General features: G+C 42.7%; 1 protein-coding gene across 1 annotated transcript; it reads left to right on the forward strand.

Moving 5' to 3' along the window:
* Window positions 1-34: 34 nt before the first annotated feature.
* Window positions 35-20,583, forward strand: FAM161B (FAM161 centrosomal protein B). Its single transcript, XM_020986306.1, is given in 10 exon segments — window positions 35-305; window positions 4,455-4,777; window positions 8,220-8,767; window positions 9,585-9,922; window positions 11,750-11,877; window positions 15,569-15,736; window positions 16,074-16,173; window positions 17,322-17,421; window positions 17,424-17,466; window positions 19,273-20,583. Coding segments are annotated over 10 exon segments (1,947 nt in total). The 5' UTR covers window positions 35-251; the 3' UTR covers window positions 19,418-20,583.
* Window positions 20,584-20,916: the final 333 nt, after the last annotated feature.

Here is a 20,916-nt window from a genome sequence, read left to right on the forward strand (position 1 = left end):
CCGGAACTTAGCCGGTCAAAATCTGCAAAAGAACGAAGAGAGACAGCGGCCTCTTCGGCTCAACCAATCAGAAGGCAGCTCTGGTGTTGCTCATGGGATGATAACAAGTGCGACGGAGAAGGGAATTGGCTCTGAGAGACTTGCCCAATGGGTTTTCAGTACCAAGTGGGGAGGGCGGGGCCAGGCCGTGGCGTAACTGGCACGGCCAGCAGCGCACCTGTCCCTGTCGTCGCTGCAGTCTCGTTGAGAAGATGACCGTGGAGAGGTCTGCTGCAGCCCGCGAATGCGGAGGACGGGGCAGCCAGGTGAGGAAGAAGAGCCGAGGGAGGAAGGAACTAGCATTGGGTCCTAGAACTGGAGCCTTGTGGGGAAGGAGACCAGCTTCGTCGTTACCATGGAGACCGGTGGGGGGGGCCTGAGGGAAGGGGCGTGGCCTGATGGGGCGGGGGGGGCGGGGTGTAACTGAATCCAGTTTGATCCATTTCATAGATTGTCAGAACTGCCTGTGGGTGACTCCACCTCATTTTTTATTACCTTTTTTCCCCCAAATTAAACAGTCTATTTGCTACCTCCTCCTTCTCCCTCCCCACGGAATGATATAGGATGGCCTTCTGTGAAAGGGAGGGATGCTGGGGGAAATTATGATGATGTAAAAAAAGATCCAAAAAAACTCGTTTAAAAAAAATTTTTTTAAACTTGGGGGCGGCTAGATGGCGCAGTGGATAGAGCACCGGCCCTGGAGTCAGGAGGACCTGAGTTCAAATGCGGCCTCAGACACTTGACACTAGCTGTGTGACCCTGAACGAGTCACTTAACCCCGATTGCCTCGGGGGGGGGAATTAAAAAATAAACCCTGAAAGCAACTATTAAAAAGAAAAACCTCTTAATAAGTATGCATAATCAAGCAAAAGCACCTTCCTTTATTTTACCAAGAAGAAAAATGAGGCCTGTGGAGGGAAATTGCTGGGTAGGGGAAGTTCTCTGTTTTATCAGTGGCAGAGTTGGGGCTTCAATCCAGGTTTCCTAACTTAGGGTCCCATCCAACAAGTATTTTAATATTAAATACTACATGAGAGGGATTGTGCTAAGTTCTGAGGATACAAAAAAAAAAAGGAAAAACAGTCAGCCCTCAAAAAGATTACATTCTACCTGGGGGAAGGAATATGAAGTACTCCGATGCATTTTCCACTGTAACTCGTGCTTCCCATCTTTTACAAGAAGGCAGCCTGAAGTGGTAGAGGAAAAAAACGCTGCTTTTAGAATAATGATCTGGAGCCAAATGCCAGCTTTGTTATTTCCTTTCTCTGTGACCTTGAGCAAATCATCCTCTGTACTGGTTTTTAAATTAAATTTTTGAATCAACAACAATCTATTTTGTCTTCCTAACTCCATTTAAACAAAGAAAAAGAAAATTCTCATAAAAATATGCAGTGGCCAAGCAAAATATTTGGGCATGTCCAAAATATATCTCAGTCTGCTCGCTGAATTGCACCTGTTTTCCACAGCAATAAATTATCATACTCCATGGTGTTGCAGAAATTTTTAGAGTCCTTTGTAGCCACTGCATAAATCAGCCAGCACAAGTTAGAGACAGTTTATTTACTCACAAGTGTGACACAATCCATCAGTAAGTAATGGACACGTGTATCTCATGTGTATCAGTTCCACAAATGACATGTGTGTATATGTATTGTCTCTTCTCTGAGCTACACCATGAAGAGTTAGGTAAAATCAGGTAGGTCACAAGGCAGGTTTATAAAGCCGTTTGAGGGAAGATCAGGTTACTTAGGGGAAGGTATGCTTTTAGCAAAAGAAAAAGGATGCTGAAACTGTTACAAAGGTCTTGAGCATCAAAGCTCTTTCTTTACATTAGACCAAAGAAAACTGTATCTTCTTTATCAATCAGTTAATTACCATTTGTTGAGCTCCTATTATGTGCTTTATTCACTAAGATAAAGAGAAGTGGATAGGTTCTTAGGAACTGTTCAAAGACCTGTGAATTTTATTTTGTAACTAAGAATGATTGGGGGAAGGTAGGCATTGAAGAAGACATTCAGTACATTCAGTATCACATAGAAAAAGAAAGAAATATCATAACAGCAACTATAGCACAAAATGGAGTCAGTTAGGTTCTCCCAAAAATGCACGTTTGCCGATGGTGATCTCGAAAATCCCTTCCAAATATAAATTTAGCGATCAAAAATCTGATCATGTTGTTAATAATCTTTCTATTCACATTTCCTGGATGTGAGCAAATTTGAAATGTTTGAGAGGAATAGAGGTAGTTAGGAGGGCACAATGAATAGAGGAATTCACTTGGAGTCAGAGGACTTGAGTTCAAATCAAACCTCAGACTCATAATCACTGGATTACCCTGGGTAAATCACTTAATCTGCCTTAGTTTCCTCATCTTTAACATGGAGTTAGGGTTAATGAATAGCACCTACCTCCCAGAGTTGTTGTGAGAATAAAATGAAATAGCATTCATAAACCACTTTGCAAACCTTAAAGCATCTATCAATGCTAGTGATTTAATAGGTTTTATTAAATAGCTGGCGTAAGAACAGCAGTCATGTAAAACCGAAGGTCAGTGCCAAGGACATGGCCCTAATAAGAAGGAAACCTGGTATGATGGGAAAAGAACAATGAACCAGATGCCAGAAGACCTAACCCTGATACTAATTATAAGCCTTGTGACCCTAGATGAGTCACTTCATACCCCTTTGGGGTCTCTGACAAATGAGGGACTTGTATTGTTGGGGTGCTTGGGTGCTTATGCTTAGGTGCTTATGTTTGGGTGCTTGTACTCGGACCCCAGTTTCTCCCTAGCCTCAGAAACACTGTCCCTTGATAATCATTTAAGATCAGTTGAGCCCCAATAAGGGCCAAAAACCTAAATTAATCTTTTTCTCTCTGAGTGAAATAAAAACACCCCTTCCTGTGTCAGCAAATTCCAGGACCAGATAGAGCTGATGAGTATTCTTCCTGTTTGTTATCACTGGGCCCAGGACGTCTGGGACCAGATACTCTCTTGAATAATGGGATTTTTCTTATCTTGAAACCACTTAACCACTCCCTAATTCCGCCCTGAATCACCTAGTTAGCATATTTGACACATGTTTTATTGCATTTTATCCTATATAAACTTTACCTGTACCTCTCTAAGGTTGCAGGAATCCTTAAGCATCCTTGCCCGCTGAAAAGCATAACAACAAACTTTGCCACCTTGGCTTAATATTGCTTGAGTTTGTGAATTCATTCCAGACAACTCGTTTTGTACCTTGGTTTTTTTGAGTGGTCCCAACCTCTCAATCCTCATCATTTAGACACTCACAGTGAAGGAGGATTAGGCTTATTCAGCTTGGCTTCTGAGGGCAGACCTCAGACAAATGAGGACAAAGGAGCAAAAATTTCAGAGGCAAATTTAGGCTCAGCATAAAGAAAAACTTTAACAAATAAAACTCTCTAAAAGTGCAGTGGGTTACCTTGGGAGACCGTGGGAAGTCTTCAAGCAGAGAAAAGTGTTGCAAGGGGCATTCCTTTTCAGATAGAGGTAGCACAAGATCATTTCTGAGGTTCCCTCCAACTCCAAGTGTCTATGATTCTTTGGGTAAAATAAGTAACCTAATTGTATTTGAAAGACTACTGGGCTAGAAGTCAGGAGACCTGGATTCAAATCCTGCCTAAGGCACTAGCTGTGAAACAGTGACCAAGTCTTTTAACCTCTCTTCAAAGCCTCAGTTTCTCTATTTTTAAAATGGGAATAATATTTGTACTACCTGTCTCACAGGGTTGTCGTGAGGTGATCATTTTGCAAACCTAAAAGTGTTGTATAAATGTTGATTATTATTGTTATCAAATTATTTCTAAGGTCCCCATTCCAATTCTGAAAAGAGCATTAGAGTCATGAGAGACCAAGTTAGAATTTTACTTCTGTCATTTATTAGCTGTGTGGCCCATGGGCCTCAGTTTCCTCATCTGTAAAATGGAGCTAATAATACTTGTAGTACTTATCTCCTGGGGTAGTTGAGAAGATAAAATCAAATAAAGCACGTGAAGCCTTTTGTAAATCTGAGAGTGCTATATAAATGTGAGCTAGTATGAGAGGCCAGGGATACCCTTTGGGAGTTATGAGTAGACTAGCTCATTCCTTAAGGGGGAATAAGTAAAGTAGGTGAAGGGAATGGCATGTTAAAGGTTTATGCAAAGTTTATTCTCAGTCCCAAACTGCTAATCTAAGATTTCACGATGCCTATGGCATTACGTAGGTACAAGACCGAGATTAAGGCTAAGTAGCAACGTTAACCAAGACTTAGAGATTTATAGGCACACAAAGAACGGGGTGGGCTGGAAATGTGGACACTAGAGTGGCTTTGGAGAGGTTCTTTGGAGAGCATTCTAGGTCTGGATCAAGGTTATGGTTTTGCTAAACCGCCATCTTTGTTTCCCCTTAGGTGTTCCACCCCGAAGCATCCTCGGACATAGAGACAGAGGAAGAACCACATGAGAATGGAATTGTCTTGCACAGGGCCGGAAAACTGGAGGATTTCCTCCACAAAGAGACTGAGACAGACTTGACTACTTTTGACTCAGATGAATATTTTTATGAGATTTTTCAGGCACAGAAGAAAAAAACCAGACGCTGTTCATTGAGAAGAAACTCAGCATATCAGGCAAAGCTGGATGACAAATCCTCTGTAGAAGACCCAGAACTGGAGTGTTTTTTCCGAGGCAGTAACAGGCAGAGACTACAGTCTAAATGTCATCACTCTGTTATGTGAGTTAAGTGAGAGCCTCTCTTTAGAGGGGGAGAGTGGACCTCATCAAGGCTCACCATGCAGGGTCCTCTTCCGAGAGCCTGTTACTTGCACTGACTCATCTGCCAGTTCTTCAGCTTGTACTGCCTGTGTACTGCCTGTGCCCCCCTTGGTGCAGACCTATGCTTTTGGGTAGATAGAAATGGGCTCCCTTTCCACTATGAAATTTGCTAACTAGAAATAAAACCCCTCCCATCGCTCCTTATAGGTAGCAAAATAGTGCAATGGATAGAGCCTGGGCCTAGAGTCAGGAAGATCTGAGTTCAAATTTAGCCTTAGACACTTGTCAGCTGTTTGACTGTGAGCAACTCATTTAACCCTTTTTACCTCAGTTTCCTCATCTGTAAAATGAGCTGAGGGAAATGACAAACCACACCAGTATCTTTGCCAAGAAAACCCCAAATGGGGTCACAAAGGGTCGGGCATGACTGAAAAAATGACTGCACAACTGAAATAGCAAGTCATGTACCCTTCGTTTGCCTTTAGTTTCCTCATCTGTAAAGTGGGCACAACAGCAGCACTGACCTTGCAGGGCTGTTGTAAGGATCCAGTGAGACAAAATTTGTAAAGTGCTTAACACATTGCCTGGCACATAGGAGGTGCTCTATAAACGTTTCTTTCCTTCCCTTCCTCCCACCTTCTCAGCCTTCTGAAAAAACGGAGGCCATTTGACATGGCTTCCTTTTCTCCCATTCTCTTCATCTCAGAACCCCTTAACATCATTTCCCACTCTCCCCTCTTTTCCTCCAGGTTCTGATGAAGAGCTGGCCTTTTGTCTTTGCCAAGACCAGCTCCTCTTCAAGTGCACCTGATTCTAGCCTCTCCTGTCATCTCCGCAGATTAGATCCTCAATTACCTCATCTCTCTCTAATCTTCAGCTTCTCCCTATCAACTGGTTCCCTCCATACAGCTTTCAGACCCACCCAAGCTGCCTCCATCCTTAGAAAACCTTCATTAGATTGACTCTCCTCTCCCCTCAGTCCTCTATCTCTCCTTCCTTTCTCAGTCAGACTTGAAAAAGTTCTCTACACTCATTGTCTCTGCTGCTCTCACTCCTTCCCCCTTTGTAGTCTCGCTTTCCAGCCTGATCACTCAGCTGAAAATGTTCTCTCCAAAGTTGCCAGTGATTTCTTACTTGCCAATTCTGATGATTTTTTTCCTTGGTCCTCCCTGATCCTTCTCTGCCTGTCTGCTGCATGTGACACTATTGACCACCCTGTCTTCCTGGATACTCTTTTCCTTTCTGGGTTTTCATGACACTTGTTTCCTACCTGTATGACCATTCTTTCTTATTCTCTTTTGCTCACTCATCATCCACATTATACCCCTTCACTGTGAGTATTTCCCACAGTTCTTTCCTGAGCACCCTTCTCTGTAATACAATCTCACTCTTGGTAACTCATCAACTCCCATGAATTTAACTGTCATCTTAATGCAGATGACTCCCACATCAACTGTCTCTCCCATGAGCTTCAGTCCTGTATCATGAATCATCTGTTCAATGATTCAAACCTGATGCTCCAGAAACATCTTAAACTCAGCATATCTAAAACTGAACTTGTTACCTTTCCCAAACTTCCCTGTTTCTGTACCACCATCTTTCCAATGGCTCAGGTGCATAATCTCAGCATTATCCTAGATTCCTCATTCATATTCACAGTGTGGTCAGACTTTGCTGTTTCTAGCTTTGCAACATCTTCACGTCCACCTCCTTTTCTGCAGTCACACAGCTACCTCCTCAATTCAGGCCATCCTCACTTCTTGCCTAGATTATTGCAAATGCCTCCTCACTGGTCTCCCTGACTCAAGTCTGTTCTCTCTGCAGTCCATCATATATGCTGCTGCCAGCGTAATTTTCCTTAGGTGAAGATCTGGCCATGTGACTGACCTACTCTGGCGGCTTCCCATTGCCTCCAAACACAAACTCGGTCAGTGAACATTTATTAAGTGCCTCATATGTGCCTAGTCACTGGAAATACAAAAGTGAAAAGGGACAGTTCCTGCCTTCAAGGAGCTGACAATCTAATGGGGGAAGACAACACATAGAAGGAAGCTGAAAAACTGGAGGGGGCAGGGAGAGGGGCATGATGGACTCTAGTCCAAAGGAGTACAGGGAGGAAATGAAGAGAAGGCTGGCTGAGGAGCCCACTATAAAAGGAGACATTGAGGGGCATTCTTTGCTCTCCAGCCCTCCAGTCAGAAGGCCAGAGGATACCCTGGGTGCTGTTTGAAGTGTGTGTCCCAAAGCTGATGACTAGTTCCCTGAAAATGATGTTTCCTAGAAACATAACAGAGTCCAGTCCAAGGAGGGGGAAACGGTTAGCTCTTGAAGTCCTGCGCAGTCTGGCCCTAACCTCCCTTTTCTGTCTCTTGGACATTACTCTTTCTCCTGTGCTTTCTGATCCAGCCCAACTGGCCTTTCATCTCCCATCTCCAGGCCTTTGCACTGGCTGTCCCTAATGCCTGTAATGCACTCCTCCTTCCCTCTTCCTCACGGTCTTCTTTTAGGATGCGTTCAGGCATCATCTTCTGTGTGAAGCCTTTCCTAACACCATCCACTGCCAGTGCCCTCCCAACCTACCTTGTATTTAACTAGTGTGTGTGTGTGTGTGTGTGTGTGTGTATTTATATACGCATACAAAGTAGTGAAGTGTGTATGTATGTGTGTGTATACACATATATGTATTGATTATCTTCATTTTTATTCTATATATATTTTCTATATACCTGTTGTCTTCCCTACTGGAATGTAAGCTTGTGAGGAGGGATTGTTTCATTCTCTGTATTTGTATCTCCAGCACCTGGCTGGCACGTAGTCAGGGCTTTATTAAATACTTGTTGGTGGTTTGTAATCAGTCACAATAAGCATTATAACAACTTAGCCAGAGTTACCAACCTAGCCTCAATTTCCCAGAAAAGAACAAATGTATCCCTTAAGAAACTTAGAGATATAAAGCATATCATGTCAAAGTACTTTTAAAATTCTTAAATAACTCAATTCCTCTCATGTTCTGGTTGGGTTATGAATATGTTCTAATAAATTAAATGACTAGATATAAGAAAAGAGTACCTCTCCCCAAACATAACACATCTAAGCAGACTACTCCTTCCCCCAAAAAAAACAAAAGAAGAAAGCAGTGTGGGTGAAAAAGGGTAGCCGTTAATTTTGTTGTGAGCAGATATTGTCCACGTGGAGATGGCCTTTATAACCCAAGAGAAAGGATCAGCAATTAAGGGGAAGAGGAGAGTGTGGAACCTAACACTATAAGTCTGTTGAAAAGAGAATGTAGGGAAGCCTTCCACTCTGGGGCTTAGGCTGCTGACTCCAGGGTAGAAGGAGACTCGCTTCCCTCTCCCAAATTCTAAAGACAGACTAGGTAACCCTTGACTTCTTCCCCTCAGATCTGACAACCTGAAACGGTCCAGCTCCTTGAGTGACCTCACACAAGAAAACTTTTATGGTCAAACAAGTTCCTCAGCTTCTGGCCCTTGCCCACCACACAGGCGTACCCTGGCCTGGGTCCCCTTTGTCACCACCCCCGAACCCTTTCACATGACGGTGCGGGAGGCACGTAAGAAGTCCCGGTGTCTGCCATCCTGCGCCTCATTTGAACTAAGAAGACAGCGAGCAGAGAAGCAGGAGCAGGAGGACGCCGAGTGCCAGAAGAAGTTCCAGGCCCAGCCAGTGCCCGCTCACGTCCATCTGCCCCTCTATCAGGAGATCATGGAACGGAATGAGGCCCGTAGACGAGCAGGAATCCAGAAGAGGAAAGAACTGCTCCTGTCTTCCCTTAAACCCTTCAGCTTCCTGGAGAAGGAAGAGCAAAAAAAGGAAGCCATTCGACAGAAAGCCTCAGCAGCAATGCCTCAGGCAAAGACTTCAAAGCAAAAAGTCACCAAGAAGATCCCCAAGTCAGTCTTGGAGCCAGCCTTGGGGGACAAGCTCAAAGGTAAAGCAGAGTATCTTCCAAAGGAGCCTACATCACCTCCTGATCCCCCAGCTTCTTGCTCTTTTCCTGCACGTATGGGTCTTAGGAACAGAACCTTAGAGCACTATATCAGGATTCAGAGGGTCTGGGCATAGTTATAATGAATTTCAGTTACTTATGAGGTAGCATCATCTTTGGCCTCACCACTGTCAGAGGAAGCACAGTCCTCTGAGCTTTTAGTGAGTCTCAGCCCTCCTTTAAGACAAGCAGAATACCTCCTATAGTAAACTGGATTATTTTACCTAATCAGCATAATATTAGAAAATTTGCTGCAAGAAAGTACTGTGAGAAATAAAGAGGAAATCTACATCAGGAATAGGTTTTTTATGGTAATTGTTGTGCTCACTTAGCTGATACTTTTCTCACAAAGGTATAGCTGAAGTTCTTGTGAATCGGAATATTTGAACATATAGAGAACTCTATTAGCAATCCAGAAATGTGAGATCAAGCCCTGATTCTACTCCTGACTCATATGGGGAAAGCCATCTGACATCACAAGATTATGACAGTTAGTGAAATTACATATAAAATACTTTTTGAGTATTTTAGAAAGAAGATATTATGGGTAAACTCAAGGAAATATTTTTTTCCAGTTGGTGAATATTGGCCTTATTGGAGCAGGGTAACTAACTTGGCTTGGGGCCAGGGAATCCTGGGGGATTATTAATCATTACTGCTGTGGTCTAAGCATTTAATATTCTAGCTCATAACTTGGGCATAGGAGCTCCTGTCTTGCCCCTTCCCCTGCAAGCCTTTTTTCTTGCTTTTTCCCTCACAGAAGCTGAACTGTGCAGGAAACTCCGCATACAGACAAGGGCCGAAGATCTCTTGCAGACAGCCTCATCCCCCATCACTTCTAATAGATACACTGATCCCAAGTCTCGAATATCCACTCGGACGCGGCAAGAAAAACTCCGTTTCCTGCAGAGAGACTTTGATTTCCAACCAAGGGTGAATCCCAGTGTCCCTGACTTTAAGGGTCTTTATAGGGCCTTCCAAAAAGAAGCTGCTCGAAAAAGGGAAACCCGAGAGGCAACACGAAACAAACCATTCCAGCTGAGAACTGCCGATCTCCACCACCGACAGAGGCCCAGCAAGGAGTCAACAGAACCCAAGGTGAAATTATAAGCACTTAGGCTAGAGGAGTGATGTGGAAGCCAATATATCACAGCAACCACAATCAGGACTTAGTGACTTAAAAGACATGAACCTCAAAGAGAAGTTGTTTAGTTACGTTGGCAAAGAGAGGGTCTGGAAATGTTAGCAGGGAGCAGATATGCCAACTCTTCCTCATGGCCTAGTACATAACTTGGGCATGGGAGCTAACCAAATCTAACCAAAAACTAGAAACAGCCAGGAATTTAGTGTCTTGTAGAGAAAGCCAGATTTTTATAAGTGCCAGAAGATAGGAAAAGTGTGAGAAGAAGAAATGGAGAATGAAGAGCAGTTTAACATCATGCAGCCTTCTAAGGGACTTACTAGGGATTAGAGAGTGATAGGAGAATGCTAGACAGGGGAAGAGTGTGGGGAGAGGTAGTAGAGGAAGAAGGCTTTCAATTCGAGGGCTAGTGATTCTGAATCATTAGAAATAGAGGAATAGGACTTGCAGATGTGCTGGCCCTGGGTACCCATTGGTTGCCTCTACTTTCTAGGGTCCTGGGATAAGCAGGGGGAGCATTGAGACCTAGAGGGAGGCAGGAAGATTAGGGAGATAAAAGTCAAAGATCTGGCCCCTTACTAAACTCACATGTGACATTGCTTCAGGAATTCCATCCCAAGATAGTAGGAAAATATCCTTTTGTGTCAGGCCAGGTGTCTGAGGTGTCTAAATGCCTTTTGGCATTTAGCCTAGTGTTTAAGGCCCTGGTTGGGGCAGTTCTAGGCTCTATCTAGGGTCCCTGTCTTTCTGGCTTTAGGTGCTGTATTGAAGACCTAACCCCAGGGCAGCCACTGTGCCTTTGCTTGAGGTCAGACATGTACTTTAGGAGGCTTATTTTGACAGCTGTGCAAAGTGTAGTTAGAGAGTAAAGAGCCCAGAAGTAGGGAGACCAGTTAGAAGGATTTGACAGTAGTCCTTTGGGAGGTGACAAGGACATGAACTTTATTTAAGAGATGTTATGGAGGTAGAATCAATTAGACTTGGCGACTGATTGGGTGTGGAAGATGAGAGAAAAGAAAGAGTGAAAGATGATTCTGAGGTTTCAAAATTAGGGGGATGGAAGAAAGATAAAGCCATGAGTAAAAATAGAGAGAAATGGAAAGAAAGGTGGGTTTAGGGAGGAAGTTGATGATGTTTGGGATACATTGAGTCTGAGATCCTAAAAGGATAACCAGGTAGAGAGATACAAGATACACTCCTGGAGTTCAAGGGAGAGAGCATGTCTAGAGATACAGATTTAGAAGTCATCTGGATAGGGGTAACAATTGTACCCACAGGCACCAGTGAGCTAGCCAAGTGAATTTAGAAAGAGAAGAGAGGCAAGGATAGAAGCATGGGAGATACTCATATTTAGCAGATAGGAGGAGGATGATAAACCCTTAAAAGAAGAAAAGGGGTCAGAAAGGCAGAAAGAAAACCAGGATACAGTAGTGTCCAAGACACCACAAGAGGAGAGCGCACCCAGGAAGATTGGTAGATCAGCAGTATTGCATGCTGAAGCGAGGGAAAGAAAGGTCAGGACTGAGAGAAGGTCATCAGATTTAGCAATTAACTCCATTGCGTCTTTAGCAGGCACTAGAAATTAAACCAGAAATTTGGGGCTCTCGCTGTTCCCACCTTGATCATGCTTATCTGAGCCCTAGTCCTTTTGGCGTTCAGCCTGGTGTTTAAGGCTCTGTTTAGGGCAGCTCCCAATCTTTTCACTCCTTAGTTGAATGGACTTTGGAATGGATAGAGACAAATCTCACACTGTGTTCCAATCACATTTGTTTCATCTCTTCTAGAATCCTCCACAGTCGCCCATGGCTCCATTACAAAGGAGCCGTTCTCTGAGTGGTCTTGCCTCCCTCTCTCCTAACACCCTTCCTGTACACATCACAGATGCCACCAGGAAAAGGGAATCTGCTGTTAGGTGAGCAGTTAAGCCTTTTGACATTTGTGTAAGGCTCTGTTATATTCCAAACTGGGTTGGAGGTAACATTTATCTCATGTGTCCACACTCCCCAGCCCATGCTGCTGGGGTCCTCAGCCGCAGTCAGCAAGATGAAATTTAGAAGATTAGGTAGAATTGGTAGAATTTTACTGTTCTTAATTTCCAGCATCAAGGCAGGAATATACATTGTACATCACTGTAAACCTAGCTATATGGCAACATCAGATCCCCACCTCTTTTCTTCTGAGACACTGATATGGAACAAAATTAGTTTGACTGTATTTGGGAAATTGATCAATGATTTCAATAAGCTCAAAGTGTTCCTTGAAATAAAAACCCATCTTTTAGCTCTAGGCATTTTTCCTGGCTGTCCCCCCCATACCTGAAATGCTTTCCCTCCTCAGCTCTGCCTACTGACTTCCCTGGTTTCCTTTTAAGTTCCAACCAAAATCTCATCTTTTACAGGAAGCTATCCCAACCCCTCTGTGCTTTCCCTCTGTTAATTGTTTCTTGTTTATTCTGTATATACCTTGCTTTGTATACATTTGTTTGCATGTTGTCTTTCCTATTAGATTGTAAGCTTCTTTTTTTCTAATGGTTCCAATTGTTTATTTTAATTTATTTATTTTGAATTATCAACAATCACTTCCATAAGCTTTTGAGTTTTAAGTTTTTCTCCCCCTCCCTCTCCACCTCCCTCCCCAAGACAGCATGCAATCGGATACAGGCTATACATATACATTCCTATTAAACATATTTTTGCATTAGTGATGTTGTAAGGAAGAACTAGAACCAAGAAGAAGAACCACCAGAAAGAGAAAACAAACCTCAACAGAAGAAAAAAAAGAGCAAAGAGTCTGCTTTGATTTGCAGTCAAACTCCAGAGTTCTTTCTTTGGATGTGGATAGCATTTTCCATCACGAGGCCTTTGGAGATGTCTTAGATCCTTGTGTTGCCGAGAAGAGCCAAGTCTGTCAAAGTCAGTCATCACACAACGTGGCTGTTCTGTGTACAACGCTCTCCTGGTCCTGCTCACTTCACTCAGCATCAGTCCAGACAGGTCTTCCCAGGTTTTTCTGAAGTCTGCTTGCTCATCATTTCTTACAGCACAGTAGTATTCCATCACATTCATCTACCAGAACTTGTTCAGCCATTCCCCAATGGATGGGCATCCTCTCACTTTCCACTTCTTGGCCACTACAGATTGTAAGCTTCTTGAGGGCAAGAACTGCCTTTTGCCTCTTTTTGTCTCTTCAGTTCTTAGCAAAGTGCCTGGCACATAGTAGGTGTTTAATAAATGCTTATTGATTGGTGTGAAGGTGAGTACAACTTAGGCATTCATCTATTAAGTGTCTGAGGTAGTTAGGTCGTGGAGTGGATAGTTTATTGGACCTGAAGTCAGGAAGACTTGAGTTCAAATTCAACCTCAGATACTTACTAGCCGTGTAACCCTGGAGAAGTCCCTTTACATCTGTTTACCTCTGTTTCCAAACCTTTAAAATGGGAATAATAATAGCACCTGCCCTCTAGGATGTTGTGAGGATCAAATGAGATGTTGTTATTCTGAACATTGACTCGGAAGGACAGAGCTTGATGAAGCTGTATATGTGCCCAGTCCAAAGGTTACCAAAAGGAGTCTTTCTGAAGGACCTTCGGTGACTCTGTTCTCTGCCTGTGGTTTGAAGACCATTACATTGAGGCTCTGGTGACTGCAGATTGGTGGTATTCCTGCCCCCGCCCCCTGATCTTCCATTCCCGGATCTCTCTTATTGCCCTGCTTTTCCGGGTTTAGGCTTTGAGCCTTCCTTTGTGAGTTAAAATGTGCCATAATGAAAGTCTTGCTGCTTTCTGCATTACTGGTCCATCTGATTATTTTGTGATAATCCCTGTGAAGTACTATAAGTCCTTGTCAAAACTGACTCAGACCAGCGTGAACATATCTGCAGCTATTTATATGACAACATCAGTTGCAGAAGATGAAGCTTGATGTGATCACCCAATCTCTGCCAACACTAAGTGCTTAATACTTGATGACTTCAGAGCTAAGGTTGGCATGGAGGAGGATAGCAAACACACATTAGAAAATTTGGCTCAGGAGCAAGGAACAAAAGAGGTCTTGTAGTCTGCAAGGAAGCCTCATACCTGTACACCTTGAATGCTTTTTCTGAGAAGAGATTTGGAAGGGGTTAGAATGGAAAAGCACTTATGAAGTGCTTACCGTATGCCAAAATAATGTTGGGGATACAAATACAAAAGTTAGATAATCCTTTTTGTTGTCGTTCAGTTGTTTCAGGCATGTCTGACTCTGTGTGACCCCATTTGTGGCAAAGATACTAGAGTGGTTTGCCATTTCTTTCTCTAGCTCACTTTACAGATGAGGAAACTGAGGCAAACAGGGTTAAGTGACTTGCCCAGGGTCACACAGCTAGTAATCAAATCTGAGGCCAGATTTGAATTCAGGAACATGAGTCTTCCTGACTCCAAGCCAGACCCTCTATCTCCTGTGCCCCCTACCTGCCTGCCTTCAAGAAATTCATATTCTAAAAAGTAAAGACAAAACATATAGAGGAGTGGTGGCCACAGAGGGGTGCCTTGCTTTAAAAAGTCACAGGGATGGTGAGTGGAACCTTAGGGGAGTTGAGTATAGATTTATTTGAATGTTTTCTCCCCCATTAGATTTTAAGCTCCTGGAGAACAGAGACTGCCTTTTGCCCTTTATGTATCCCCAGCACTTAATGCATTGCCTGGAACATAGTAGATGTTTAATAAATGTCTATTGATTGATTGGTGTGAAGGTGAGTACAACTTCGGTAAGAATCCTGGTGACACTGTATAGCCATGAATCATAGAATACCACAATATCCAGATAATCAAAGCGGCAGGCAACTTGAAGCCCACCAGGTTACAGCTAGGCGTCCTGCGGCGTATTCCCAATGATGACTTGAATACAAGAAGTGGGGTCAAAGATACTAACTAGGAAATAGAATGGAGATGAGGACAAACATGAGGGACAACCCGAGTGCTGCCTGCTGTCCACACAATGTTAGAAGACCTCCGTGAAGATCTCTAGTGTGTTGCTGAGGGGATGAGATGCCTGTGCCCAGGGGCAGGCCTCATTTCTGTTTTCTCTAGGTGGGTACATTTGCATTTACAGAGATCCATGGGCTCAACCCCATTCCTGTTTTGAATGTTTTGAAAATACATTTTTGCTTTCTAGTAGGCAAGAAGCTTGATGGAAATCTAGATTTGCTCAAGTTTCTGCAGCCATGGGTATTACTTTAGATTAATTGACTCTGGTATCTGATGGCTATAAGTCAGTGTATTTAGTCCCGAAGTACCTTGTAACTTGCTCTACAAATGCCAGGGTTTGGTAAGTATATCTTTTCATAGGGGCCAGCGATTTATTTTTATGTAAAGACCTCCAAAGATCTAGGCAAAAGTTGCATACATATACATACACACACACACACACACACATACACACGCACATATATATGTATATGTACATATATATGTGTGCGTATACATATTATAGAGAAAAGTTACATTAAAGCTTAAAACTGCCCTAAGACTTTTGGGACATGGTGTGTGTATATTCATATGGGTGTGTATATATAACATATATTTAAGTTGCCAGTCTTCATCTCACTTTCTTCCTTGCTCTCTTTAGATGCTCCCTTGAAAAAAAGAAAGATAAAGAGAATGAGAGCGCCCACTGGTTGGAGCAACATAGGAAGAAATGTCAAGCTATGTACAAATCTGTGACCTCACGAGCAAAAGCCATGGATCCCCATAAAAGCTTAAAGGAGACATACAAAGCAAAGCTGAAAGAGAATTGGTTAGTATCCCCTCAAGAGCACACAGCTTTGTCTTGGCAGGAATAGTTTCCACAGTACTTAGCACATGGCCTGTCACATAGTAGGCATTTCATAAATGCTTATTGACCGACTGACTGACTACCAGCACTGGGAAACATGCGACAGTAAGTCTTGAGAAAAGCCAGGCAGAATTAACAAGATGATTGAATATTTTACCTAACAATCTAGTTGTATCAGAAAATGAATTAGTTTGCTAAAGGACAAAAACTTACAGGTGATCATTCTACTCTAATGTAATTAAGCATATTCTAGTTTGAAAGAAAACAGAATGTTTTATAGAAATTCTGTTAATTTCAGGCTCACTGACCAAAAGAGGACAAAGGAGTATAAGCAAGAACTGGAGGAAATGAAGAGGAGAGTCCAGAATAGACCCTATCTCTTTGAACAAGTGACACAGGTAGAGTTCCTGTTTGACAAGGAAAAGATTGCCCCTTTGTTTATCTGCTTGGATTGGATATTCTTCTGTGAGAATGTTTTTAAGTGATCCTCCAACATTTAGGTGTTGGCAGTTAAATAATTAGCTCAACCTCAGGGGAAAGATGTGAGTGGGAGGCCTTATTTTATTCCCACTGTCATTCAAAAAATATATATCTGCGGGGCAGCTAGGTGGCACAGTGGACAGAGCACTGGCCCTGGATTCAGGAGGACTCAGTTCAAATCCAAAGCCTCGGACACCTAACACTTACTGGCTGTGTGACCTTGGGCAGGTCACTTAAGGCCACTCCATACCTTGTACAAGCATGCTTCTTGGGAATGGTGTCCCTCACAGAGGAGTACAAAAAGGAGCACCTAGCACCAGGGTCATTTCGCTTATTCCCCAGTGGGTATCCTCTCTCCATATAGCTCTGAGATTAGTTTAGGATTAGGACTTTTACAAGCTCAGTTTGGGCAGCCTGAGCCCCAGAGCCATCTTGCAGAATTCTTCTCAGACAAGGCAATAACCATTTTGGGTGGTATGTGGATAGTCAAGACAGGATCATTATAAGGCCCATTATAAGGTCTTGATTTGTTCCAAGCAGTTTGGGGGAAGCTAAGGAGTTCTGCTGAGACTCTCTTGGGAAATCTAGGAATGACCTTGGCCATCTAAAGGTTATTAAAGGCCATTGTTCTACCCGCACTCCCAGAGTTAAGATCCCATTTTTGCCTAAGGAGTTGAGGTACCAGCTGAAGTTTCTCCAGTGGCCTGTTTGGGATTGCTGGGCACTCAGATGGCCCCCATGTGTCCCAGAGAGTATCTAATTGGCTAACTGAAACCTGGAGAAAGTAGATTGTTATGGTCCCCAGCCCCTACCTGCTGTGCTAAAAATTACTGAAAACAATTTCAGATTTCTTAACTTCTTTAAATTCATTTTATTCAGTATCAATCCCCATTGTAGCCTTTAAACTTCATTTCTCCAAGGTATGATTTTGCCCTTAACATCTAAGAGGTATTTTTTGCCCACAAAAGATCTACGTCCATTACTCAGGGTGGCTAGTATATGGAACACAAGGTAGAGAGGGAGGAGGGGGACACAAGTTACAGATATCTAATTTATCACTGTATAGATTTGTGCCAGGAAAGAGGCAGAGCGCAGATACAGAGACATATTACGGAAGGTTGGTTTAGATGAGGACTTTGTGAGGAACAAAGGACAGCATGCCATTGACTTGAATGGAGTGAAGAAGACAAGGAAGGAACTGATGCCCCCAGGTATTCATTTTCTAACCTTTCTTTACATTGAATTGTCACCTTTTGGCCCAGGTGGTTGATGCTGTTAGGATACAGTGTAAACTTCTACTTGATACTTCCTCAGTCACATTTTGAAATTAATAACATGCATTTATCTAGCATCACTTCCAAGCATTTTAAAGTTTCTATCTGCTGCTTTTTTTTTTAAAGTTCAGCTGTGAGTTCAGCTTCACTCTTTTAGGTTAGGTTCCGACCAGTTAAAATTTGAGTCACATTAACCAAGTGACTACATCTGATTCCAAGATAAGCCAGTCAAGCCTTTATCAAGTGGTTGCTTCTGAGCTAAGCTCTGTGCCAGGTGCTAGAGATACTAAGAAAAAGCAAAGGTAGTCCCTACTCTCAAGAAGCTTGCGTTCTAAAGGAAAAGAAAACCTGTACATAAGTAGGTATGCAGGAGGCATACTGAGGAGATGAAAGGCATCTTAGAGGGGAAGACAGTAGGAGTCAGGGGCACTGGGAAAGACCTGCAAAAGGTAGAATTTGAGCTGAGTATTGAAGAAAGCCAGGAGTTTTAAGAGGTGGAAATAAAGAGGAAAAGATTCCAGCATGAAGGCCCAGAGAGTGAAGATGGAGAATTGTGTACAAGGAGTGGTGGTTAGGCCAGTATGGCTGGACCATAAAGTGTGTAGAGGAGAGTAATGTGTAAGATTGGAAAGACAGGAAAGAGTCAGGTTGTGAAGCACTATAAATGTCAAAGAGGTTATATTTGATCCCAGAGGGAATAGGGAGTCTCTGTAGTTAGTGCAAGAGAGACAGACAGACAGAAAAACATAGTCAGACCTACTTAGGAAGATTACTCTGACAGCTGTGCAAAGGACAGATTAGGATGGGGAAAGACTAGAAGCAGGGAGACCAGTTGGGAAGCAGTTGTGAGTCGTTGAAGTGAGAGGCGATGAAGGCCTGATCTCGGGTGTCGTCTCTTTGCATAAAAAGAAGAATATCATGGAGAAAGAAATGACAAGATTTGGCAATTGATTATGTAGGGTGAATGAAAGTGAGGAGTCAAGAATGACACCAAGGCTGCACACACAAATGATTAGAAAGACAGTGGTGCCCTTGATACAAATAGGGAAGGTCAGAAGAAGCATGGATTTTAGGGGAAAGAGAATGACTAGAGAACATCCAGTTCAAAATGCCCAGTAGGCAGTTTGTGATGCAGGCCTGAATCTCAGGAGAAAGACTGAGGCTATAGAGATCGGTGAGTTATAGGCAGAAAGATAAAAGTGGAACTCATGGGTAGTGAAGAGATCACCAAGTGAAAGCGGATAGAAAGAAAAGAGAAAAGAAATCACTTTTTGAAGTTCTGATTCAGATTGTTTGTTTTAGAAAGGAAACTCCTTTGGACCAGTTTACTGTGTAGTACAATGAGGTACACGAGATAAATTATTCCCATAGTACCTATCTAGGTTAGTTTCAGTCCCATTCCTCGCTTGACCTAGGGCAACTGAAGTTCTAGACCATAAGCTCTTGGAAGGCAGAGACTTTTTTTCTTTTTTCTTTTTCTTTTTCTTTTTGGCAGGGGGACAGGGTTAATCGTATCTCGATGTTGGGCACTGGGGAGACATTTTTAAAATACTTGTTGATTGTTTGATTTCTGAATTAGATAGAAAAGAGGAGGAGGGGGAAGAGTAGTTTTCAAGCCCAATTTTGTATGATATACTAAGCTATAATCTCTTTTCCATTTTTCCCCTTGGAAATGACTTTTCCCAACCCCTTAAAAATAAGAAACATCCTAAACCCAACTAAATGCTAACATTTATTCTGCAGCCACCATGAAAGCAAGGAACTGTTTAGTAGTAGTTCACAGCAAGATTCAGAAGAATCCCTGGAAGAAGTGAAACATACTCCCTCAGAGGAAGATTTTATGGACCTGCCCTTTGAATCACCAGATACTTCCAAACAACTTGCCTGATTATTCTCCTGCTATTACTGCTTTTGGAAAAAAAAAACGCTAAGCCCCTAAGTTGGTGTTTTGTGAGAAGACAGGCCGGGAAGTGACTGAGCCCTCTTAAAGCACTGTTTTACTTGTGGGCCTGTGGGTTGATACATAAAATCATATGGTTGTGGGGCACCTTAGAAAGCACCTATTCTATCCCTTTTTTCAACACATGAAGTTCTGCTTTTCATTATTATGGATGATTTACCCCTCTTTCTGGACTTTGATCCATCATCCCCTTTCTTGCATCTTCAGGCTTTTCCTCTCCATTGGCTCAGTCCTTTCTACCTTCACACATTCTCAGATCTCCTGTAGCCTACTTCACTCCAACCCCCATTCCACCTTTTTCCTCTTTTTTTTCCACTTCTTGGCTTACCGAAAATCACAGAATCATAGAATTTTAGAGTTGGAAGGGATTGTAGTGATTCCTCAGTTCAACCTGTTCTTGGGGGGGAGATCCCCACTACAAGCTTCCAGAGAAGTGGTCATCCAGCCTTTGTTTTGAAGAGTCATCTTTTGAAGCAACTCATTCTATTTTGGGGCAGCTCCAATTTTAAGGAAATGTTTTCTTACATTATACCTAAATTTGCATCTTTCCTCGTTCTACCCATTGCTCCTAGTTTTGCCTTCTGGGACCAAACAGAAAAAGTCTCCTCTCTCAAATGACAGCCTTTTAGATACTTAGGAAATAGCTCTCTTATTATCTCCCCTAGCCTTCTCTTCTCCAGGCTAAACATCCCTAGTTCCTTGAACCAGTCCTCATGTGGCAGAGGTTCAAGGCCCCTCATCATTTTGGTTACTGTCCTTTGGATGCCGTCTATCTACCTTTCTCAAATATGGGGCCTAGACCCGAATACAATACAGTGGAACCCTCATCTTCTTATTCCTGGAAGCTATGCTTCTATATTTATACCTCCATTTTCTTGCTACTCACTCATTCCTCAGTCCCTTCTAATCTTGTTTCTGTTCCCACAATTTTACTGAAAGTTATATTCAAAATGACAAATCCATTATTCCATTCTTAGTCTCATCATTTATTTTTTTGTTGAGTTTAATCAAATCAAATTCTCCTTGAACTCTACATTTTATGTTGTTGACGCATTCCCTTCCCCTTCTCCAAACCTTTTGCTTTTATGACACTTTAACCTTTAACCTCCTGGTTTTCCTCCTACCCCACTAACCTTGACTGTGTCTCCTTTTTCCTCATATATGTAGGTGTTCCCCAGGTTTCTGTCTTCAGCCCGTCTGTAACATATTCTCCCTTTACCAACTCATCTACTCCTGTGGCTTTATTACTCTTCTCCTAAAATTAGCCTCAACCTTTTCCCAAATTCCAAACTCCAAACTCCTATTTCGGACTTCGTTGAACATCTGTCTCCAGTACTTCAGTGATCTGTGATGTCATTGATACAGGTGCTCTTGCAGTCCATCCATGCATGGCCTTCCTATTCCCATGTCATCAGAGTCCTCCTGTT

The sequence above is a fragment of the Phascolarctos cinereus genome, unplaced genomic scaffold (assembly GCF_003287225.1).
Source record: "Phascolarctos cinereus isolate Bilbo 61053 unplaced genomic scaffold, phaCin_HiC Scaffold_3;HRSCAF=262, whole genome shotgun sequence".
NCBI classification, from domain to species: Eukaryota; Metazoa; Chordata; class Mammalia; order Diprotodontia; family Phascolarctidae; genus Phascolarctos; species Phascolarctos cinereus.